General features: G+C 36.4%; 1 protein-coding gene across 1 annotated transcript in view; it reads left to right on the top strand.

The window, feature by feature from the left end:
* The window catches only part of LOC136347417 (acid sphingomyelinase-like phosphodiesterase 3b), a 154,603-nt gene that overhangs the window by 94,794 nt on the left and 33,392 nt on the right, over positions 1-26,417 (top strand). The window contains exon 4 of the mRNA XM_066297397.1: positions 22,676-22,884. Coding sequence (XP_066153494.1) covers positions 22,676-22,884 — 209 coding nt within the window. The remainder of the gene's footprint in view (positions 1-22,675; positions 22,885-26,417) is intronic.

The raw sequence follows: 26,417 nt of genomic DNA on the forward strand, positions 1-26,417 counted from the left end.
ATTTAACTCCTCCAAACTTCTCACCAACCAATTCCAATTCTCGCTAACAATAGTAATCCAACTTGGAATAGGTTAATTAGATGTACACCTCAAGATAAATGAAATAAATTAACCGTACATTAAAACCAGAACTATATTAATTGCACATATAACCACGACTGCATCCAGTTTTAGTTCTGCGAACTGGAAACTATGAGGCAGGTTTTGGGGATTGTTCAGATAGTCTTTGGGAACTTATTGTTCAACTTATACAGGAAGTTTGCAAGTTTTAAACACGACAAAGAGAGTTTAATCGGTCTAACAAGGGGTTGGCCAGAAATGTTTAGATTATGTGTAAGTGAAACGTTTAGTTGTGCTAGTTTTTAGTAAGGGAAAATACCTTTTGTGCACAAATACGAGACCTGTAATAGCTAAACATCAAACTAATGCCTTAAGTCTGGAAATAACGACATTATTTCTAAGAAGCTTTGTCCTTTGTCCATTTCTTAGTTCAAGATCGATACAGCCAGTATTCGGTTAAAACGTGTCCTCGTTGTGTAGCTGTCCAGTTCAATAAATTTATAAAGGACTTGGAGCAGGAAGATGAAATTCTACGTTGAATAATGTATAAAAGAGTTGTATTATTTGAAGTTAGCTGGTTATTGCGGACGCGATATATCTTTCTTGATATGATTTATCGCATCCTAAATAAAGTACCTTTTGGGTCGGTTTTTGGTTCGATGTGTCCAATTAACACCTGCGGTATTTTGAGGGCTTCAGACACCCTTATAAAACTATCGAAGTGTTGCTTCATCACAGAGACACATCTTTCAGCATTAAAAAAGCTACTGACCTCAAAAGACAATTTCCTCTGCCATCCTGTGGCATTTGGTGTGTGGACTTCACAGTTCTTTCCATTAACTTTTGGACAGCGGCATCAGTCACTTAAATTACTTTTAGATCATCAAATCCCTTGTTGAAGAATTTTTTGCTATTCCTTCCTCGTAGGATGCAGAGCTGGTGAGTAAATCATCGTTCACCTTATTCCAAGATAAAAATCTCATGTAAACGTAGCTCGATAACTTTGCGGTGGAAAAAACAGTCGTGATATCAAAAAAATATCACCCCGTAGATTCTCACAATCATTTGGTAAGACTTATATTGTTCGCACTGAAAAGTAATCGGTATTCCAAATTCCATCTAACCACATTACTTGACAAGAATATTTTTGAAAATTTAAAGCTTTACATCTTAGTAAACTTTTGCCTATTCATAACAACACATCCAGTCTCAAAAGAATTACAATTTTTTTTTACAAAAAGATGCGGTTTACCAAAATATGTCAAACAAAAAACCAAAAAAAAAATTAAAGAAATATTAGTTTTCAGTACTTACCTAAGTCAAATAGAGATAAAAAGGTCAAATTGGCCTCCTCGTAGCCCTGACCTAACCCAACTGAAGAGGTATGAGACCTGGTAAAAACACGAACTCACAACAAACAGCTGGAAACCATTGCACACCTTCGAGCAGCTCTTCTTGAAGAATGGAAAAATACTCCGCAATGATTAATTGCTAATGTGTCCTGTGCTGACCTCGCCGCATGGAAGCTGTCATTAGACCACGAGGGGAAAGTACACGCGATTAATGTTTATTTATCTTTAAGTTGGATATTAATTTATTTTCACCATTATTATTTATTTGTGTGACATGTTTTGATAATTTTTGCTAAATCGCATTTTGTTAAAAAAATAGTAATTTCTTTGAGAATGGGTGTATTGTTATAAACCAAAAGAAGGAATATTAAGGAAACATAAAGCTTTACAATTGCATAGAAAGGTATGTCAAAGTATTTTCAGATTCTTCCACAGAGCGTTCAAACATCTAGATCGAAAAGCACCCCTTGATTTCACCTTGTGAAAGGACAATCACAACTTTTGACAAAATTAATGTCCACTAATGATTCATATGGACGCAACTACAATTTGTCAAAAAAATGATCAAAATCGATATAAAACTAAAAAAGCTGTGTAAAATTTAAATTGAATAATATTAATGTTGCCCGGTTCGTTTTTGTTCATGAGCGTAGTTACACGGAAAACTGTAAAATTATTAACATACATTGTCACGCCTCTGAACCTGCTACAATAATAACAAATAACCAATTCAAAAAGATACGTTCATACCGTTATTTTTATTAATCCCGCCTACACTCTCATCAATTTTGAACCGTTAGTCTCATCTATAGAAGACTTTTATTTTATATTTCTGCCTTTGTTATTTGAATATTACGTTCGCCGCACACCCTAGATACCTATATGCCACCTAATTCGGTGCACAGGCAAAGATCCAAACTGTAAACTATATTGCATTCGCTCTGTATGCGTTTTTAGCTATTGATCAGAATTCTATAACTCCTGGCCCGCGTCAGTCTATATAATCGACCTATCATCCCATTGCTAAACACCAGTGTTCCCTTTTTTTAATTTAAAAGGCTTATTTTCCAGAAGCCAAAATTTCCTCACAAAATGCAGAAAACTCTCAGAGAAATAAGGAAAACTCCTGGATCCAATTCTCGACTTTTCCCAACCCCGACTTTCATTTGTCTAGAAGATATAGTCATTAAAACTCCAAAGTGTCTGCCTTTGATATTTCATGTCAGACGTAAAATTTTTACTACTTTAATAAAAGGAAATCTCGCCTTGTCTTTGCTCGCGATATTAACTGAGTGGGGGTGACTCCGATAACGCCGAACTTTGGCGAAAGAGGAAATTATGTTACATTACCGCAGGGTCTGAATGCATTTTCTTTGTGCCCGGAACTTTTGAATTTGGTTTTACTGCCTCCTTTATGCTCAGATAACAGCAAATAGTGGGAAAATTAGCGAGCAGGAATTGTAGTTACTTTGAAATTATGCACAGATGACAGGGAAAATCACACCTGCACACGTAATTGCCTCGTTTAATTAGTTCGAAACATTTAAATCGTTTTCTTATGTAACAATTATTATTTCCCTCAAATTCCAGCTGCATTATTTGCGCTAATTATTTCGAGCATCTCCGCAAATTCTTGAGCTTCCCCTCGCTGCAATAATTATTAATTTAGGTTATTTTGGGCTGTCGCAGTGTGAAAAAAGGGCGCGTAGCATTTCGAATTCAATTTTCATACAGTTTGAAGCACCGTATTGCGGCTCAGGTGAAATAAACAAAGAAAGCAAATGTTCGAAACCAAAACCGAAATGAAGGTCGCAGATGTCGATTCCAGAACGACTTAAGCTACGTGTAATAACCAACAAGCTCCATTTAGACTGGCAGACAATTAAAGTAGTTATTTCGAAACTTTGCTGTCGGTTAATAACAGTCTTGGTTGGTTTTATTTAACTAGTTGCTACTTTAACTTTACAAAGTTTAATATAACAAGTCTGGAAGTTAGAATGTGCGAAGAAAAGGGAATGCACCCCGAGACTGCTCGGCTCAACTTCAAGGTGCTTATTTGCCTCGGCGTTTGGTAAATATTTGCCTCGGAAAATTTAGGTGAGGGGGTTTGGTAAATAATTGGAAGGTAATGTTGCACAATGGGAGATATGCATGCTGCATGTCATTGCGTCATAACCACTCAAATTTTGCTTAATATAGCGTGTCCGACATCGTTGAGGAAAATTTCTAAGAGCACCCAATCGAACGCCCCAAAAGTAAACAGAGAGAAAAATGTTTTCCAATCAAGTCCTAATTCGAGTTTTAAACTTAGAACTAGCTTCAGCTGCAAAGAATAATGGACCAGAACGCGGACGTCCTTTAAGGTCTTGTTTTATTTTAAAATGTCCATGCAGCTAACAAATAAATACACAATGGAGTATACGCTAAATTGAAATATTAATTTTTATTTGGGGTTCGCCCTTACTTAAAAAGCAATTTAATGATATAATCTTGAAGTAGTAAATATTTCATAAAATATCATTATTCTTCATTTCAAAAGCGGCACAAAAGCAGAAACTTCACTGTTGACTTTATGGCACTCGTCAGTCTCCTGGATACGAAAAAGCAGTATTAGTTAATTCTAGTTTATTGTTGCTTTACGTAACTGTCTATTCAGGGTCTCAAATAAGTTACCAAATAAAGCAAGTTAAGGATTTCAAAGCGTCAAATTAGAAAAGATCCGCAATTTTGAGCCCTTTGATGAAGATGAATGGAGAAATTGAATTGAATGATAAATGTTGGGATAAAGTCTTCCCGTATCAAGGTTTGGATAATTTGATGTATTTTGTGGTTACTTACTATAGCACTGAAGTGTGTTTTGCGGAGGATGATTTGGCCAGTGCAGTGAGGATTATACCAGCTGGCATTAGCCTCATTTAGACAAAATTTTAAGATAATAGGATATGACCAGAGATTATTGTTGATATTGATGAATGATGATGATTCTCGATGATGATAATTGAACTGTTTGGCAATCGAAATTGGGGGCATGTAAAGGGATTTCGAAAACAGGAAAAGAAACTTATGTCTTTGAGTTGAATTCTCATAAATTAAAAATGAGCTACTGCACAATATTTGTCTAACTCTCGCTCAAATAGTTCTCTAAAAAGTTTCCAGGTTTTCTATATTTTTAACTATAATAGTCACCATCTCTTCTGTGAATCATATTGTTCTAGACACGTTGCGTGATCATTAAGAAAAAAAAACGTTCAGTAGTCACATTAGAATATAAGACAAAATTACCTCGAAAATCCTCAAATAATAGAAAACTAGAGCTCTAAATAATAAAATAATAATGTATCTGTAATGTATAGTAATTAGGTTATTACCGCATTTCAATGCATTTTAAAAACGTTTTCAATCGAGGATGGTAATAACTAACTAGCACACTCATTACATGCAATATCTATTATAATTTATCTACAATGCGACTGTATAATATAGAAAGCCCATTTAACATTCCCTCGGATTCCTATGAGCTTATTTGTAATTTCATAAAAAAACAATTGCGGCAGTGTATATGAGGCTAATGCAGACGAATTTTAAAATTAGGGACTACCCTACAGGGTGTCCAAAAAGCGGGGTATCATAATTTTTAATGGAGAGACTTGCTTTTTTCACTTAATCAAATCCCCTCTTGAGCCTGTGTTAGGTCCCATATTAGATACTCACTGCACTAGAATCAGTTTGATGAATGCACTATGGCAACCATAAGTAAAACCACAATGGAGGTGAATATGACATTGCAGGCGCCTTCTTCATTAGCGACATTATTAACCTTTTGAGAAAATAGGAATGCAAATTTATAATTATTTCCATTGTTTTGTCCATCCAGTTAGATCTTCCTAGCCGTAGGCAAACGTTTCGCAATAAAAAAATTGTCTTAAGAAATCTTTTCCAAAAAAGGACAATCCAACTGGATCATCATATTTCCAGGTCTGTAATGGCTGATATGAACCACTATACAAACTGTATGCTTTCTTAGGCTTCTCAATGCTCAAATAGAGAGTTACAATCTATAGTTACAGCTGGATGAAACTTCATGGACCACAAATTCTAAATTTCAACATTTCAAATAAAAACCGAACAGTTACGCCCGACAATTCCAGTAGACGTTGCAATTAGCTGCAACGTTATTAAAATGTCAAAAAGGACTAAAAGCTCTTGCTATTAATCATTTAATCTACCAACTAAATCGTGTCTATCAATAAAAAGTTCTATCTAGTCCTTCGTTGCAAGTTATAATTAGTTGGAACTTTCCAAATCTCCACGGGCGCTATGTTTTGAAATCGTTCGAGTTTAAATGGAAAAGTTTTTGTTGTTCAACCTTTTAATGATCATTAAAAATTTAGAAACGCTCGAGGATTGATTTTTAATGCACTTCGAGCCGGGTCATCAGATTAGAAGGTTCTGAGGCTTTTACAGATGCCACAGGAGAATGTTATGTTCATTAACAGTTATATATCGTCAAAAAGCCCAATATTCTGAAACAGACTCTCGTTTCGAACAAAATTATTGCAAAACTTGAAGTCTAATTCTGAGTAAAGATTTTTGATTAGGAACGCAATCCGAGTTTCACACCTAAGGGTATCATTCAAATGCAAAATACGAAATACATTAAAAGCTCACAGATCTCTCACAAATGGTTAAAATACTATATGCACGCTAAGATATACTGAATGATTCATTGGAAATGGGACATGGCAGAACCCGTGATAAGGGAAACCAAAATGTGATGAATGGGCCCTACATAGCTTATACCAATATTGCCTGTTTCAAAATTCCAGGGTGCGAAAGGTTGAAATTTTATTTTTAAATTCCTTATTAATTTTTTGTGTTTTCATAGCATCAACATCAAAACTGGTATATTTGGATTTTTTCAGGTGAGAGGTGAGAATGTTAATGTAATGTTTGCGTACCTCCTAGAGGGCGCCAGTTACTACCCATCGTTTTGGTATATCTAGTCATATTTTTGCATGAGTGCACCTAAGGTCAAACTCGACTCAATATGAGAAATAGCGTCTATTTTTACTCAAAAAACGATATTCTCGTTTAATTCTGATATATATCTCTTGGTTTACGAGATTTTCACTTATAAGGTAATTCGTGTCGTATCATTTCAAATTCTCAAAAACGATAGTGGCTACGGTTTACTCGCATGGCAACGCATTACTTAGCTATTTTTACTTTAGCGTGTCAAAGTAATTGGACTATTTCCTTGCCAGTGGCTCTTTTTACATAAAAAAATATAATTTACATGAAAAAATGCCAAAGCATATGGACTATTCCTTTAGTGAGAGAGCGATATGATTTTTAATTTTGCTTAAATGAATTTTATAATAAGACTTATTTTTTATTTGTCAATAGCTTTTCATTTTTTGAATTATAGAAAGTATAATTTTTTAATTAATTAAATTTGTTTAATTAATTAATTGTTTGAAATGGTACAACATGAATTAGCTGGTGGGTAAAAATTTACTAAGTATAAACGAAGAGAGACTACAGGATTAAACCAGAATGCCTTTTTTGAGTAAAAAAGAGATGCTCTGTTATCATACTGAATAGAATTTGACTTTAGATACACTCATAAAAAAATATGATCAATTATACCGAAGCGGTGGATGGTAACTGACGTCCTCTAGAAATTACGCAAAAATTAGATTATAATTCTTACTTAGTACCTTAGAAAATCTAAGTATACGAAATTTTATGTTGATCCTATAGAAACACAAAAATTTATTAATCAATTTAAAAATAAAATTCAACATTTAATACCTTGTAATTCTAAAATACACAACATTGGTAAAAGGTATATTTGGTCCCATTGTCATATTTTGGTGTCCCCTAACGTAGGTTTCTAGACGTCCCATTCCCAATAAATCACCCTGTATAGAAAAACTTCTGATTATCAGCAGGAAGATAAAACTGATAACTTAGTGGTAATTTTTGCCTCAATCAATCGCCCTATTGTCCTTCCGATTAAATATTTCGTTAACGCAAATTAGAACGAAATTATTGTTGGCCCTAATTAATTTCCAATTTCTCTAGAGATCCAAGCTCTTCCCTTTTCATACCCATGAACAACCTCCAACTTACCGCCATCTGGAAAGTCATGTTCAGTAGATAACGAATAATTAGCGAAGGCAAATTGAATCGCTTGTGTACCCAAACCCGAAGAACATTTAAATTGCTCTAAAATGTAAAGTGTTTGGACATGTAACAAACTAGGTCGACTTTTGGTAATAATTTACTTTCTCCCGGACAGGACTTCCCAGGTGGCAACAAGGTGGGGGTTACCCATAGCTTGTGAAGGGGAAAGGCTTTGTATCTTTTGGAGGAATTGTAAATTGATAAAACCCAAAAAGAATGGAAATAAATAATTGAATTGCAAGGAAAAAGAAGCGTAAACGTGACAAAACGATTCAGTGTGAATATACCGTACGACTCTAAATTGTCCCCTCCGCCCCTCTTCTCGTTCACAATTTTAACTAATTATTAATTTTTTTAAATTCAAAGGCAACATTAAATAGAGCGAAAATACTATCTTTAGAAGTTCTTTTATTTCTTTAGATGTTATTTACGTCACCGATAGCACAATTTTTTTCAAGCGATTTTTAAAAAACGAAAGATGGGTCAAGTGATATTTCAAATTAAGTCTTTAAAAACTACATTCAATGATGTATTGCGATCCAAAATCTATCTCTTAATTTTTGAGAAAAATGGGTATAAATTTGGCAAAAAATGCAGTACAAACTCAATTACATAGTAAGTAAACAATGAAAAAACTTGTTTGCTCATACGAAATTGATTTGTTATAGATTTTATACTGACAAACAGTTTTTTGTAAAAATAAGCAAAAAAAAGAAAAGATAACTAAAAATAATTTAGAGCCGTACGGTATACATAGCTTAATGACTGTGTGTCGTTTAATCATCTGTAAGTCAGCTTTTAACTCGTTTTGTGTTCGAATTTTTATGGTTTAATGTATTTTAGATTTGACGGCTGAAATCCCTTAGGGGCGGAACTCGGGTAACGCCCAATTAAAAACTTTTGCTTCAAACTTATATTTTGAGTTTTAACATCTTTTTGAATAAAAATGAAATAGTTGCAAAACGCGGTCCCTGGATATCATTCTTTCATACTTTACTGAAAAGATCTTGCCAGTGGTCTGAAAGTACTTCTAAAAATATAGAAAAACTACTTCTACATTCTTTTCTATAAGACATTTAACATAGCCAGTATACGGGGACAATAAACTCCAAAATTATACGAAATTATAGATTGTAAAACTTAAGTTATGGAATATTGTGAAGTCCTTACAGAAGCGTATAAAAGATATTTATATCTGCATAAATTTGTGTAAATAACTATAAATTCAAAATCGACCATTTACCTACGTAAATTTGTAAAGTTCGATATACGAGGTTCTGAAAAGGTGAAAAATTGAAGTGGAAAATAAATAATCGAAAGGAAAGGCTCATTTTTTTTAAGTTCATTAAAGAAGTCTCGATAGTTCTAACGCGTATACTCTATATACGTGTAACTCTAGAGTGGATGTTTCTGATATTCCACAGACTCTCAAATGATATGAAAACTAAACTTAAAATTTCCTCTTGTCACATTCAATCGTAGTCTTAACGCCTTTGATGTATCATTAACATTCAATTTTTTTTTTGCCTCTTCACCAGAAAAGACACTTTATTTTGAACATTTCGTAACAACGCAGCTTTCAGAAGTTAAGAGCAATTGACCCTGCCTAACTTTGAACAAACTCTTCAAATATCCTAAACTATGAAGGAATGGTCTGTCCAGTTGGTAATATGCAGGTTTCATTGACGCGTTCCTGTACGCTCCGCCATTGATCCGAACTATTTCGGACATTTCCGCTCTTAAACATTGAACCGGAGCGTGTAAACTCCGCCACTGTTTTAGTGAAAAAAGCGTATTTTGTAGTATATTGCGGATTTGGTATTTTCTAAAAGTAATTACACTGCGGTTACCGCAGAATTACTCATCTCGAGCATTTCCTGAGTACCTAGAAATCCATCTTCCCTGGAACAGATAACATTTCAACTTTGCCGGCACCATATCTCGTACTCAGAGACACATCCCGACCATTTTTCCCGTGGCATGAAAAATGAAATTCTATTTATGGCAGCAGAAAGTCATTTGTTTCAATCGAGTTCCATAAGCAACCCATATCCAGTGGAGCTCTGTCCTGGCTTAGACATTCTCGGCAAAACTGTGACTAATGTATTGTGGATGCATTCGTTGAAATATGGGAATAGCAAATAACATTTTTGCCAGCTATTCTGCAGGCGACATGCTTACACCTCGTTTGTTAGTGTCATCATTAGAAAGTTTTGGAGTTTTCCGGCGTTGTAGGGAAAAACCGCGGGGGTTAGAAAGTTCCCAACTTCGGAAAATTAAATTTAAATGAATTTTAGTATTTATGGAGCATTATATAACTGGAAGCAGATGTACGGGGGATTACTCGAAATCTAGATGAATGTACAGATGAGTTAATCAATTTCAGAAGTTCAGATAATTTAGTCAAACGCCGAACCACTTTTATTTTCGATTTTACATCGCCCCTTCTTTTCGTATAAAAAAGGAAATTAAGATAAACGAGAGACAGATCAGAAACAAAGTTGTTTCGAACGGGGAAACTTTCCGATCATTTCCCCATATTAACGCCGAATTACCATCATCACATTTCCTAGGTATTGGCCTGAAGTGTCGTGACGAGCAAAGATACAGCACGGTTCTCTCAATTAGTTTGTAATCTTACATTGATTGAATTAATTATTGTAATGCTCGCTTAATTCACGTCAACAAAGGGAGATGGAGCACACGGAGCGGTCGCTCTTGACCATCATTGGAAATTCATACGAAAAATCGCACTGTGATTAAAAATGTCACGTTAGAAGATTATTAAATTAAAGTATAAGATCGCATGTCGTAGATTCAGGTCATGTGTTGAATCGGAAGTGTAATTACTAAGGAAATAATCAGCGGCAAAACCCCTGGAATATGCTGGAAATTCGCGACATGACAATAATTTATAAGCGAAGTTTCGGTGGTCACCTGGGAAAATCCCTGGATCGAACCCTGTTAAGAGGGAATTGGAAATGTAATGGTGTTTAGGAACAATTTAAGGATGAATAAATTAGTTGACGTGGCAAACTTGGTTTGAGAAGATGATTAGTTTATGTGACCGTTTTCCTGTTGTATATCGTTATTTCGGATCCAAACCAGTAGTTTATGATTCTTTCTGAATTCTAGCGCAATCTGCAATTCTAGACAGCACTTGATCTGGAAAGCTATCCATTATTCAGGCTCACTGCTGGCTACGTCCAAATCCAAATGAAAAATATGATATTTTTAACTCATAATATATTCCACAGTTAACAAAACTTTTGTGAACAACATACCAAACCTGTCCAGCATGTTACTTTTTATACGCCTCAAATTTATCGAAATCTTTTGGAATGTTTAAGGTCTGAAACCAGGTATATAAATAGATCTAGATAACACCGGAATGTGATGGTTGAGGAGGGGGAGAGGTATATCGTAGTTTACAGCTTAAACCCTCTTACCTGAAATGCGAACTGACTGAATGGGGCTCGATGGTCTTAAAAGTGTATTTTCTAATTTTTAATAAATATTATTCTCAATTTTAAAGTAAATTCTGGTGCTCGGGATATGTGAACTACTATGGAGTAGCTTCACAATTTATAGGCTGGGCGTTGCTGGATAAGTTTCTGGACGGTACCACAAGGTTCGTACCATACCTGCCGCGTTGCTTTTTTTGTACAAAGATAAAACGAAAATTTGACTTTTGGGACCTGAATTTTAATCACCGAATTCAATTTACCACGAGGCATTTTGAAATGTTCAGTTTTTTGCACCATGAAGAGAAGATACGCATTTCGTAGCGTTGTGAGAATAATTATTCGTTACCATCGCTTTTTCTTGAAACACATTAATTTGGTCTCTACGCCTTTTGAATACGAGGAAAAGATTATAAAAAATGATATGTTGATCCATCGTTGATGATAGTGAAGTAAACTCGAACAAAAAAAATCTTCTCACGCCATATTATAGTTAAAGCAAAAAGTCATTAGTGAAGTGGCATTATATTTATATGGGGTGCCATTTATGTAACCAATTAGGGTAGGCTTAATTTTGAACAACGTGTGGGGTTTTGTGTAACGATCAAAACGACAACCTCCTACCCCTATATTAGGCGAGTTCTACAATATAAGGTTTCTAAATTGATTTCCTTCCGGATTTTTTACAATTTCACTATACGACGAAGAAATAACAGCAAAATTGAAAAATGGTATAAATTTTAACGTACGCGAGCTGTGCCCCGTATTTACAGCCGCGCAAAAACTATTGTCGTTAACGTCTGGGGTGGTACCAGTGGTATCTGCTTTTATTATGTAACTTGTTACGATATTAAACTCGTTTTTCGAAGCGATTGCAATTTTTTCTGCTTGATATTTCTAGAACTTCTGGGAATTTTTAACTCTCATTAACCGTCGCGCTGAAACGTTTCCCAAAAGCCGTATTAAGATTCAAATTTGGACACACTCTGTAGATCACCTAAAATTTCCCATGTTAATTAAAAATTCTCATTCCGATGGGCAACTGTGTAATCTATAAAAGCCTGAATTGTTCGATAAAATAATGGTAAGAATTCGAGTCCACGGTATGTGCCAAGACAAGCACTATATGGGGCAACTACCGGAATTGGTTTTATAAGAATCGGGTTAGGGTGATAACGCTCCGAAAATCCAACGTTACAAAGAAGAAATCTCGTAACGAGACAAATTGCTTCGTCTAGCAACAAAAATTGAATTTGGCCAACGTCTGAACAGCATCATTATTCAAAAAGTGTTCCACGTCACCTGGAGCATCACGGAACGTAATCAGATCAAACGTAGCCGACTTCGGGGCCGAGATGTTTCGCCCCCTCCGTCTCCCTCCCCCCCAAGGGGCGCGAAGCTGTGAGAAAAATGTTTCGAGATATGTTTTTCAAGACGTCTGCTGCTAACTTTCTTATAAGCGAAGCGGAAGTTCCACGTGGATTTTTTTTTTATATTATTCCCGGAACTTTTATTTAAAAAACTTTCCGCACACAATGTTTAATGTAATAATTGTGTCAACTTTGTATTTTTCAGGATATACTTGGAAACGAAGGCACATAAAATTTTTATGAATACCTACAGGGACAAGCACGAGAAGAACTTGGAGCCTGCTGACGTTACCTTGCTAAGATGCATTTACGTTTACATTTCTCGGCTTTTGCTTAATAAAAAAAATTAAAAAGTATGAATTCAGCTCCGACCAAACGAATTCATGCCGCTATCGACTTACTAATTCTCTACTGAAACGAAGTCACCACGGAAGAGAGAGCTACCTAAGCATTTATGTTGATAGAAAAATCGGCCTCATTGTCGCGCGTACCCGTCCCCAACTCCTCTATAGGAGTTCCCCATTAAATGAATTCTTCAATGCACGGCCAAATAGAAATGTTTGTTTGGGACTAAACTTTTTAATTCGGTTACGTCCAATGCTCCATTAATAAACTGTTCTCATAATTAAGGTTGGCCCAACAAAGCACGATTCGAGATTGTACAGAAAGTTGCAAATTTCGTTGCTCCAGAAACAGAGGTTCCAATAGTTTATTTAAGACGAAATTCTTGAAGTTTTACATCATGTTAACATATTTTCTTACGCTTTCAACATGAGTCTCGTTATGAGGCAAAAAGAATCATATTCTTATTAGGTAGAGCAAGGCCCTAATAACGTTCCCAACTACGTTGAAGTTGGGAAAAAATCCTAACGAGATAATATGACCGTCTATTCACTATAAAAATGAGCGCCCCTCGGCCATAAATAACAAAGCAGACTTAAAGAGGAAAATGTGACTTTATCAAGAGAGTGAGGAACGGCGTACCTGTTATTTATAGATCATTAATTTTCTTTTTATTATGTTAAAATGTATTTTTGCTTTATTGTGGTGCAAATTTTTGTTATTTATAACGAGTCCCTTTGTATTTTTAATTTAGACGTCGGCTCTAAATCATTCGATAACGAACTAAACAGGACGTGGTAAATATTCCGTTGAGGAGAGCGATAATCAACACTTCTTAAATCTGTTAAGCGTCGAGTTCACAATTATATTTCAAACTTTTGATAAATTAATTAAACTTAATTAAAAATTTATATTCGAAGTACGGCAAGTGGGCCGTAAATAATTCTCTTATTATCCATTTTTATCCAACTCGCGTGCCAGACACAATAAAGAAATGAAATCCAATCATATCATGCGAAGCTAAACGATATAATTTCGTAACAGGTGGTGTAGTTCCTATTGGATATTTCCCTAGTACCCCTAAAGGGAAAATTAGAATGTAGTAAATTAGAACGTAAAATAAAATGCCTAATTTGAGTTTCTACTTGTAGGTGAAGTTCAATTTTCTGCTCGTATAGTAGAACTTTAAGCGGGTGTTCAGACTCCAAACTTTAATATCGGCTCCAGACAACTTAGGTGCCGAAGTGTGGAATTGGAATTTAGCCAGTTGCATTTATGGGTGATTCATTTACCAGGATAATAAGAAACTTCCCGAAATATGAAAGTTGTAGGAAGAAGTTTGTATGATTCAAAGAGAATACTGTATCGAACGTTTGTCTACTAGTTTTAAAGTTGAACATGTCGGTGAATGGTTTCAATGAGTTACAATGCAGTCGTTCCTCGATATCTCGACTGAGTACTTTCCAGTTCGTTTTGTGAGTTCGCTCGATTCGAAACTATGTCAGCAAAATTTGTATTAAAAAGGCACAAAACGTCTCACTGAAAATTCGCTAAAACGCGGCTATTAAATTTCCACTTTTTTTTGGTTTTTCTCGGGGATGTCTGCAGTGAAAGTGTTTTAAAAAAAATTCATATAAACGTATGTTTTAACTTGCCCACTTTTCAACAGGTTGTCAATTTTATTTAAAAAAAAGACTTCACTTTGTTGATCAATCAAAAGCCCCATTGAATGTTTTACCGTGACGCAGGGCCTCTTTTCACGTACCTTGACTTCAAATAATAATTCCAATAGCGTCGCAAACCGCCGATGATGGAATTTATCGTAAAAATCACTGTACGCCACTGGTCTCTATGAGTTTGGCGCCTTAACGACGATTCGCATTGCCTGAGTCACGGTACAATACGCAAAAGGTACCTGAAAGCGTAATTTCATCCATTCTGTGCGCTTTCCAAATTTTTTCCAATAACCATAATGCTTTCATAAAATCCCGACACTAAAAGACTTTTAAAGTGTAAAAATGGATCAGCATTCCCATTATTCTAAGCACCTCTTGCAGTAAAAGTACATTTTATAAGAGCAATAAAAGCAAATTGATTCTGCCCTTCGGCTTGAAATGTATCGCGTATCTTATTTCACATGGAAATTGTACTCTTCGGGAATCACGTGCATCTCTAAATTTCACGACGCACGACCCCAGAAAATTTAAAATTTGCCTGAAGGATCGCAGAGCTATTTCACACGTAAATCGATCACACTTCTGTGGAACTTCTACGTCGTTCGTGTTTTATTGTCGAGATAAATTCGAGACGTAACTGAAAAGAACGCGGAAGAGTGGAGGTTTTAGAGGAAAAATGCTCCAAAATAAATACCAGAGACTAATAGCAGATTTGAATACAAATTGGTCGAAGCATTCTACATTCGTAGTTTTCCCGTATTGCACACCGTGTAATGACCGTTTTGGTGGCCAATTTTGCATTATCTAAACTCCCTTTTAAGGCGCGATGTAATGCGAACCAACTCCATTTGCAATCAAATTTGCATTGTTTTACATTTAGGTCTAGTTGTATGTAATTTAAGGTTGCTAATTTGAATGAGGTATACTTTACACGTTAATGGGAACATGATTCATTAGGAAAATAAGCTAAATGAATAACAAAAGAGGAGGAAAGCTTTTATGTCCTAATTATTATTAACGTACTTTCCAGGTTTTCTCAACCTATGAACACACCTTATGTACAAGAAGGCGCTCATTAAAAAAATCCTGGAAAAAAGCTTGATCGCCCTGTTGTAACAATAATTCAAAATATTTTATTCCAATAGTTCATACGGACATCATCCAGAAGTGTTCTGGTCAATTAATTATTCTGAAAGCCAGAAAGAAAAAATTATTTATTTCTAATGGAAAACGGAGTTGAGGAATACTTAAAATGTCCAATGGCGTTTGGTGACTAACCGCGATACTGTGTGAAGAGTGTGAATAACCCCAAAATTGCCAAACATTTTCTCATCCCAAAGTTGCTGTCCATGAAAGAAGGGCTGGATGGTCGTTCACAAGACGCCATTCGAAACGTAACTGGAACCTCCAATAGCACCTCACTCCGAGGACTTCCTGTTTTGGCAATTAGAGAACGACTCCAGAGAGAGGTCGGCCTTCACCAGCGAGTGCCTTGCCTATACTTACAACAAGACTGCACAGGCCGTATTTGATCAAAGAACCCCTCATCGAAATTAGGTCAATCGCTACTTGGGGAGAACTTCGATATTAGACAGTCGTGAGAAGTGGGCAGGAGGAAATCCTGACACCTTTCATCCGAGAACGGAAAAAATCAAGACCCACTGCTACTTTATACGTCATTGCAGCTCTACCTTTAATTAACTCAAACGCCCCAAAGACCGGTTTCGATCCCATTACATCTCATCATTCGGTTCATGTTGTCAATTAAAGGCAGGTACAAATCGGTAATATCAACGCCGAGTATGTTGGGGCTGCGGGATAATCTCGCACCAGCGCCATCTACGGTGTCCTTTTTACTGTACGTCAACGGCGCCTTCCGGTATGGGAACCAGGAGTTGTAAAAGCACCAGTCCGTCCTAAAAATCAAAATAACGAATAAGAACAGTCGCAGGAAAAATCTAAGAAGTTTCTCGCCTATTATAACTTCATGCGTGATTGCAGCTCTGCGTTTAATTAATTCGAGATGAACCGAACTGACGAGATCTAATAGGATCGAAATCGGGCTTTGGGATGCTTCAGTTAACTACACACAAAGCTGGAATGCTTTCTACAATTATTTGCATTAATCCTGCATTGTTGTTGCGTATAAGTTGGCCCCGTGCAATGAGACCTATTGTTTGCACATGAATTTTGGTTGAAAAATAACACAGTAGGTGGCGCTGGTAGAATATTTGCCTGTAGGTGTTAAACAAAAAGTTCCTAAATATCATGTACATATGGAAGAGGGTAATTCTTTAGCTAATTTCATGACTAGAAGTTCGTATAAACGTCAAGTCCGCAAACGCTTCGTAACGTATCTACGGGCTGTTTAACTTTAAAAATATATATATAAATGCTGTGGATGAGTTACGAAGGTTACGAATTAGAAATCGTAAGAAATACTCCGGGGGTATTGGAAAGAGTACGGGCATCAAGGAGAAGAAGAGCAAGAGCACGTGCGAGGATTGAAGATCACTTTCGACATTTGCTGAAACATAGTGTCCTCGTTAAGGTTCTTACTGTTTAGGTTATTATTGGGGGTCGCCCCGGCGATAATTTTTGACAGGTAGTTCTGAATAAGTAAAAAATAAAAAATAATAAAAAAATACCTATAATAAATAACTGCTTACCCATAATAAGTTGAAATTTCATATGGCGGATTACAGAAAATCTTTTTCTTCTCGACAAACGACGCAGATACGAAAAAACGAAAGCAAAAAACTAAAAAGTTTCGGAGCAAAATAAAAAAATTGTTTTGTATTTTAGAATATATCAACGGCGCACCGCAAAAAACCTCTTAAAAAAATATGACCCTGTATGGTATCGAAACCATCCGACACGCCTAATTATGCAAGTTTAGGGCATAAAGTCTTTTCCACTTTTTAGCTAAATATCTTAAAAACTGTTGAAGCTGTTAAGGGGCAAACATCAAAGATTCTGAAATTTGAACACCGCACGAACGAATACAGGTAACGGAGCGCTTGCGGATCACTTTTTATATGAATTTTTTGTCTTGAAATAGGCTAAGAACGGCCCCCTTCCGCCTCTGCATGATATTTAGGAACACCCTATGTATTACGAGTAGTAAACATTGTGTATAATAACATTTCAGATCGGTTTAGCCTAGCTGGGCAAGAAACCATCTCAAAAGGGTTCGTGAATCTTTTTACATCTTGCATTGCAAATTTAAGTCCTAAATCAGAAATGCGTTTGCTCGAAGTAGCAAAATATATCATCACAATCTGCACCATCTACTGACAAACAGCAAAGCAAAGTGCACCGTAATCTGGCCAGCAATGGCGTAATTTTTAATTAAGTTTTTACCATTTTCTTCTATTTCGACATTCTTTATTTTCTTCTCAAACCAGCTAAACTTGCTAAAATAACATAAATCAATGCTTATCGCCAACAACTTGTACATCTTAAAACGACTTCGATGGCAAAGTACATTTGCAAATACCCAAACATTGCAATCTAGAGAAAACGCGGCCATATTTTATCGACTTGAGCTTTTATTTCGTTTAGAACTGTGCAGGCAATTTTGAACATCGACACTAACACATTTTTTAAAATAATGGACGCCATTTCTCATGCTCTAAGCTCCGTTTTCCCTTGTTCTTTGTTTATGAATCACATAAAGTTTATTACGCATAATAGGATGTTTTATGTGTGTTTCCCCGTATGAATTCCTTCATTTTCGCTGTTTTATAGGAACTGTTTACGCTTTTGGTTTTATTGATATTGCTTACATTATGAAACTATTTCACTTTGGCGTGAACAAAGTTTCACTAGAAGTTTTAATTGCAGCGCCAGTTAAGCTCGATTTACTAATAACTGCAAGTAGTAATTTACCTGTAATTCTAGAGTGCATGTCCACAACTTGATTTGCACTTGAGATTAGTCTGTACCTGCGAAGTGACCTACTTAGGTCGTGAGGTCATAAACAATGTCTTTATTGGCGAACGCAGATTCGGACATTGCCCCAAACAAACGACAATATAATTACTTCCTAATGGAGTTGATTATCCTCACTGATCAAACACAATATGCACTTGCACATCTCTGTCCTGTGCGACACATCCAGCCTGATCAACACAACAAAGATATTCAGTTTCGCAGACCAATAATTAAAGCAAACAAGCGTTTCCGGTACAAATTTGCATTGTTTGCCGTTTAATTCCCATTGCGAATAATTTTACCTTAATTTCGGGTAAACGGGAACTCAAATCCGTCACTGAATTCAGGAAACTTTTACCGGATTACGTGAGAAGTGAGTAAAATTATAGCTTCTGCTTTGCCGAGGAAAAGTTCTTCGGCTTTGAGGCTAATAGCTCGTTTCTTAAGCTACCGGGATTCGATCAGCGGAATTACAGTATTTATTTGGAATAATGGGAAAGATTTAGGTAAATTATGTGACTTACTTTCGGGAAAGGTTATTGATTAGCAGCGAAGCGGCAATGGAGAAATAGTTCGGTTCGATTTTAAAAATTGCGAGTCCTCTACAATTAATTCATTCGACAATTAACCGAAACTTCACAATATACATCGGATCGCAGCTTAAATGACGCAGGCCGCATTGGAACAAACCGACTTGCCTGAATGGCATAATATTTATTTTACAAAAACAATATGCCGAAATTAAATTAATGCGATTGTTCCGAAAGCGTATAAGTTAATATTTTGCTCGGACATTCCGCCCTTAAATAACAATAAATATTTATTGAGTTTTACGTGCGGTTTAAATGTCACAGCTTAAATAATGCAGTCAAGAGGAAACGGCACAAATTGTGTCAGCTTAAATTCAGCCATTTCAAAGCAATATTTCAACGAGTTAAACGGAGCTATCTAAGAATGAGTCGTCAAACAATGCTCAGTGAAGGAAACTTAATTCTAATCCATTATAGAGGCGGATACAGTGGGGCGTACTCAAAACGCTGAATAGATGTCCATCAACTATTTAACACAAAATTGAGTGTTATCGCAAATAGAATCGCGAATACGTCCCAGGTGGGCTTAATAAAATATTTACGGATCGTGAAAAACGATGGATTGCACGTGAAATAACTAATAATCTCGAACAAAGTTGTGCAAAAACGTGTGTCGACATGAAAGGAAGTATCGGCAAAGATGTGACCCTAAGGCGGTTCAACTAATTTTGAGAAAAATTATGTACACGACCGAACTCCCAGAAACAACCTGTTTGTTAACCAAAGAAATGGGGGAGCATGTTTGGGGTTCGTCAAAGAGGATGTTGGTGAAGATTTAAATTCCCTTAATTCGGTGAAACACTCTGGAGCGCAAAATCACCTCACAATTTGAGTTTAATTTAATGGCTTCAAGTTCATTCAATTTTTTTCCAGTAGCTTAACGCACCGACCTTGTGTCGTGACTGCTCGAACGAAAACGAACGTTCGTTTTTGCTACGAAATGTATTAAAAATAACACGCATTTGTCCCGGACGTGAAAGTTTTTGCAGACTTCAGTACCGAATATTTCCTCCAGCGACGACATCACCTTGTAGAGGACGAGGCATGCTTCGAATCAGGTCTTGGACCACATTCTGCGGAAGATTGTCTCATTCTTGCTCTCGCGAAGCTCTCCGGAATTTCTACGAGCCGGCACATGTCTCCGCAAGCGTCTCTTCATCGCATCCCAAACGTGCTTTGTTGGTTATAAATCCGGACGTCGAACAGGCCCGACAAATCGAGTGATTCGGACCTCGTCCAGAAAAGCGATAACCGTGCGAGAGTTGTGGGACCGCGCATTGTCATGCATAAAGATTGCGCTCTCCGCAAGAATAACCATGAACATGGCATTTTAGAACTTCTGTCAGGGACACGTAAGCGTTCAGAGTCCCACTTTTCCATCGGGAAACAATACGCAACTTCAATCCTTTATTGTCCAAGTCGAGTATTCTCGGGCAAACTTTTGCCTCGCAATCCGGCATTCGGGAGAAAGCTGGAAGCTCTGCGGCTCTAATTCGCGAGGATAATCCCGCAGCATGGAGTCGCCTTCTAATAGTCCACTCGCTTACGTTTACATTTCTCGATTCTTGTAAATGAGTTTGAAAAAACCTGCCGCAGCGTTTCGGTCCCTCAAAATAATACAAAAGAGTCGGTCTATCTGCTGTACCTCTTCCTCGTCCTAATCCAGATCTTTGAATGGGCAGTCCAATCTCCTCACGCTGCTAAAACGCTCGTTACACACTACATAGACTTACTCCGCAGTTCTTACCTGTTTCGCACTGTCCGCGACCGTGTGCTATTATAGCTGCCACAATTCATGCCGTAATTCATGCCTCAATGGCAAGATTTGTGGGCATTTTAACGAAAGACAGGGGACGGGTGATAACGAAACCGGTCGTAGAATTTGCAATGTGCACATTAAGATAATGAAGATAAAGTGCCGATAACGCGTTTCGAGCATTTCCGTACGAAGCCATTTCTGTTGTCAAATGCTCATCGAAAGATTTGATTATACTTTCAAACCGTTTCAGATGTTGAAGAGAAGCCATGCTAAGCCGGAAAAGGGCCGCACTAAATTTGTTGGTACAAGCTTCGAGAAATTTTTCAAGTGACTTTAATTATATGGTCGTGGGGTGTATTTGCCGATGAAACCAGAGTCAACTTACTTGGGCCGAATGGAACAATATCAGTGTGGGGCCTAATGAAGAGCTGAACTTAAAAACCGTCTAAGCTGCAGCGAAGCACGGTGGAGGCGTGTGTCTTCCGCAGGAATAGATAACTTGCATTTTACCGAGAAATCTTCAAACCAACGCGTCTATTTGAATACACTAAGTCAAAGTCTCGTGGTGATTGGTCAAAAATGAGGACTTAACAATAATTATCGTTTTTGTCACGATTGCGACCCCAAGCATACGTCACGTCGGGCTCGCAGTTGATTGCTCAAAAACTACCCAAATGGCATTAAAACGCTACTCCCGTCGCCATATTCAAGTATAATTGAAAACTTATGGTTGGCATTATAAAGTAACGTGCACAATGACCCAATATCAACAAAAAAAAATAAAAATAAAAATAAAAATTAGCGAAGCTTACAGCACCATTAACCCCGGAGACGCAAGAAAGTTGGTGTAGAATCAATGCCGAGACGCCTACAGGGAGTCGTTGATAACAAAGAAAGACCGACTAGTTATAGCAGTGCCGCATTAATTGATAGAAGTTTGTTACCCTTATTAATTTTGTATTTTTTTATTTTAGATCATTTATGCGGTGACATTAAAATCGAGCGATAATTTAACAAAAAAATTCCATTTCTCGAACGTGTGACTTTTGGAAATGAATGTCCTGCCCCTGAGACGAGTTAGTTTTTCTCGATATCGACTGCATCGTTTTAGGCCGAGATTCGCTGTAGTAAATCGCAAATAAACCCTTAGGAATTGGTATAGTTTCATTATATTTTCCCATATTTCCCTTGTTGCTTTCCTAACGTAAAACTTCCAACACCCTAAGCCGATTAATTTGTCGCAATGAGAAAGTAAATATTTCGTCTGATGTAGTGTTGCATTATCTGTAGTCAGTAATTATCTACAGTACGGTGACGATGACGAGAATAGAACTACTGAATTTTCACCTAATAAAACTCTTCCTGTTGTTTTCGCTGTTAGCGCCCCAGAATTAGTATCCTCAAGAATTGTAACTAGAACAAAGCACCAATGATGATCGATAGAGGAAATAGCCCGAAGGTGTCCTCGATAGTGCCCCTGTAAATCCCAAGGGTGGCCACTAAATTTACAGAAACGCCACGATTTTCGAATTACAGTTTGTTTCAGACATCAATTCTAAATTTAATTTCTGAATTCCTGAATTCTAAAAGAGCACTGATAAATCTTCAGACGCAAACGTAATAAATTTCGTCACAAATTCAATTAAACGTCATTTCATGTTTCTGATATTTTGCCGGCTTAGTGTACCGGAAGGTAATATTTCCTTACTCTCCTGAAGGATGGCGAAAATACGAGCATATCGAATTTCCTTTGGATGCTGCAAAGAGATTTAACTCTTGACTCTAAATCTATCAACGATGCGCTCAGAAGGAAACTCACGAGTAGATTCACTTTTAAATAATGCTCACAGATAATTTATTGTATAAAGCGTCATGATAAGCTACATTTACATTATGCTTTCGAAATGCCTGCCAATCTGTTTTCTATTTTGTTACAGGGACGCACTATCACATCAAGCAGCTCACCACTTGGGAGAAGAACGAAAACTCGAACTGATTCAAAACGTTACGGACCTGCTAAGGAAAACTTTTTCATCTCAGTTTGTGTTTCCAGCTCTGGGGCATGATGATCCATCATCGAGGAAGGAATTGGGGAAAATGTGGAGTCAATGGTTGCCCACAGATGCAATGAGGACTTTTGAAACGGGTAAGTTAATTTTGCAGGCTGGAAATTTTTTAAATGCTTTTATGCTTATCCTCTTCAATACGTTTCTTGGTTTATGTGTGTTAGTTCAAGCTTTTTATGATTGGCCTCTTACTATGAGAAATCACTGGCGCTTTTTGGAATCGCTTCGGAAATCGCTTTTAAACCATACTTTTCTACCAATTCCATTGTATCAACTAAATCTTACTTTGATATTTGAATGGATATTTAACGCATATTTGTAAATTTCAAAAATATTACAAACACATGGAGTTTTTAAATGTTGTATAGAATCATGGTATATGGAGTATAGCGGTATACAGGGTTCTGCAACAGTGTGTTAGGCTTCCTTAACTTCTAAACCGATAAAGTTAACATTTTTTTATTGTGCAGTATTGCACAAAACATAAAAGCCTATTTCATAGAAACCATTTTCTCATGTACAGGATGGCCCCAAAAATTGTGACGATATACAGCTTCGTTATTTTAAATGAGACCAACCAATTTTTTTTTGTATTTTCGGATTTCTCATTAAATTTTAAAGTCAATTTATGTAAGGTGTCATCTTTTTAAAATTTACTCCAATTTTTCAAAATTTTCCGAATAACTCGAAAACGAACATTTTTTTTAATTGGAAATGTTACATAAACTGGCTTTAGAATTTAAAGAGAAATCCGAAAATAACAAGAAAACCTGGAGGTTCCATTTAAAATAACGAAGTTATATATCGTCAACCTTCTCGGGATCACCCTGTGCATTAGAAAATAATTTCTTTAAATATGCTCTTAAGTGCTGCATAATGTTTTGCAGAAGAAAAGCATTGTTAACTTTATTGGTGTAGAAGCTCGGAAAGTTTGATGCACTATTGCAGAACCCGGTATGTGTTATATTCAGGGTGTCTCAAAAACACGGGCCAACGTATAACTGAGATATTTATGAACGGATTTTGATAATTTAAATGAAATAATATTTTTCAGACTACTGACTAACGTCAAAGTTAATTTTTTTAAAACTCAACTGTTTCTGCTTCAGGTGCCAACTTGAAAATTTGAAACAGGACTGCATGTTTTTAACACTTTTTGATAAAAAAAATTCTTCAGAATTTAGTGATATATGGCAGGTTAATATTGAAACAATTATTTATTAAAAAAATGGAAAAATTTGAACAATATGAGTCATCTAGTGGCCTGTGTCCTAAATTTGGACATTAGAAGTTATAAAACCATCCTTATCGTCCTAGTATAAGTCTGCGCTATTCTGCGATAAACTACATTCCATCTCATCCTATTGTATCATCTTGTATAAAGACGCCAGGTGCTTTTGTACAAGACGCCTGTCGCCTGGACTACTGGCGCCCATACGACACTCAGTGAGAAGGGACAAGATAAAACCTCTCTTAACTGTAGCCACCACACCATTCTTCCTCATATATAATTTTATTCAATCAAATCAAATTAAATCAATATATAATTTTCTTCGAGTAATTATGCTCCTAGTGTGGTTATTGTAAATTAGTTCTTTAGTGCAATAAAAATTGTTACCAGCGTTATTATTGGCGACAATTATCAAGTACCAATGGAGACAAATGCGTTGTTAAATGCAGAAGAAAAATCCTGTTTGTAACATTCAAATCAATATACTAATGCTCAAAAAAAGAAATTTTTTCAGTTTACAATTATTTAAATTTAACATTAACTTATTAGACATTATTAAATTTAGGAAAAATATTTTCTATCAAAAAATGTGAAAAAAAATATGGAGTTCTGTTCGAAATTTTGGAGCGGACATCGAAAGCGAAAGAAGTTGAGTTGAAAAAATTAACTTTGACGTTACTTAGTAGTCTGAAACACATAACTTTATTCAACTTTTAGTTCGTCAAAATCCGTTCATAATTAACTGAGTTACGGCCTCACCTATATTTTTTACACGCTCTAGAGTTAGAGACGCTTCCAGTAGCTCTTTGCTAATTCGAACCTGGATCCGCTGCCCATCTGGACATTTGTTTCCAGGCTTTCCGAATTTCAAAAATTTGCAAAAGCTCTAGGCCCTCTCAAAATCTTATAGATGATATTAGTGGCGTGACAGTTTGTAGGGTCTAGTAACGATTTGATTTTTCAATTCAAAGTCAGACAAATATTGCGTGCCTTTTTGACTAAAATCTCAATTTCCGGAGTAACTTTACATTCCCTGCGGATTGTTCAGGTTAGTTGAAAATTCCATTCAAATGAAAAAGACGAAATCTCCAAATTTGATGTAAATAGATGTCGTAGCTTTTCACTCTGAAAGTAGTTTTGCTGTCTACACATATTTACCCTTCAAACACGTTCCTGTTTATCGTCAAATTAAACTGTACCAATGGCGGTGGGGAAGTTATTATCGATGCGGTAACTCGATTGAATTCAGTAATATGGAAAGCTCGAATGCTTCTTCTAAATCCATCATCCACGCCAAGACTGTAAATTCTCTCTTTCTTGTCTTTCTCGTTTGTTTAGCGGTCCCACTTTTTCGTCTTTGCAGTCTCTGTTTATCGTATATATCTTTCACCTCCAATCTGTCACAAAAATCGGCTCGTTAAATCATCTGTTTAAAGCCGACCCGGTATATTTTCTGACCGAAGGCGGGCCTTCAACAAATTCAATTTATTACCAGCTGCCGATGCTCCAACCAAAGTCATATTAATCATACATTCTGGTGATAAATTTTGTCGCTCTGGAAGATTCTAGCTCAGTGAGCATTTTCGAATTAAAAACCGGGATTTATGGTGGATGGTGGTTTGATTTTGCGGTGTGAATTACGTGTAAGCTGAAAAATAGAGGGGCATTTGTCCCGGGCTTTTGCAGGCTGCAAATTGCTAATTTTATTGTGAGCTGAGAGGAAAAGGGCAATAATTCATCGTATTGCGTTGATATGTCATAAGCCTGTTAATACACGCACTTTAATTATTGAATTTATTAAAACTGATCAGGTTATTTGTTTGAATCATCAGTTATTTAGAATATTGTGACGGTATAAACAGTAGTAATATCCGGCCCTCTGGGGAAATCACGTCTAACTTTTAGCAACCACGAAATATGACTCTTTTATGGAGAACCGATAGAATTTTGTGGAATGGATACTGCGGTGAACTTATCATATTATGTTATTTGCAGTGAAGCTCAAGAGAAATGCATGTATCTCGTCGCGTATGTCTTTCGAAATTTTCAGGACATATTTGAAGTCTTAAAGGATCGCGAAGTGAAAAAATAATTACCATTTTTATATACCAAGGTGGAAAAGTAATTGCTGGCATCTTTGGGCAGTCACGTAATTCCCACTAAGTCCTTAGGATTTCCAAAGGTCCCTAAATTTCAAGTTGAAAAGTACCCTATAACAAAGGGATTTTCTTTCTTCCTAGAGGAGTTAAAGCTATCAACCTTATGAGTTTCTAAAAGAACTGGCACTTTCACGCTTTTACACATTTTTTGTAATGTTCCGACAAGTTCTTCTTTTTGCCCCCTTTACATTTTCGCACTTTTGGTAGTTTTTAATGTCCTTGA

Source organism: Euwallacea fornicatus, chromosome 28, assembly GCF_040115645.1.
Source record: "Euwallacea fornicatus isolate EFF26 chromosome 28, ASM4011564v1, whole genome shotgun sequence".
Classification (NCBI taxonomy): domain Eukaryota; kingdom Metazoa; phylum Arthropoda; class Insecta; order Coleoptera; family Curculionidae; genus Euwallacea; species Euwallacea fornicatus.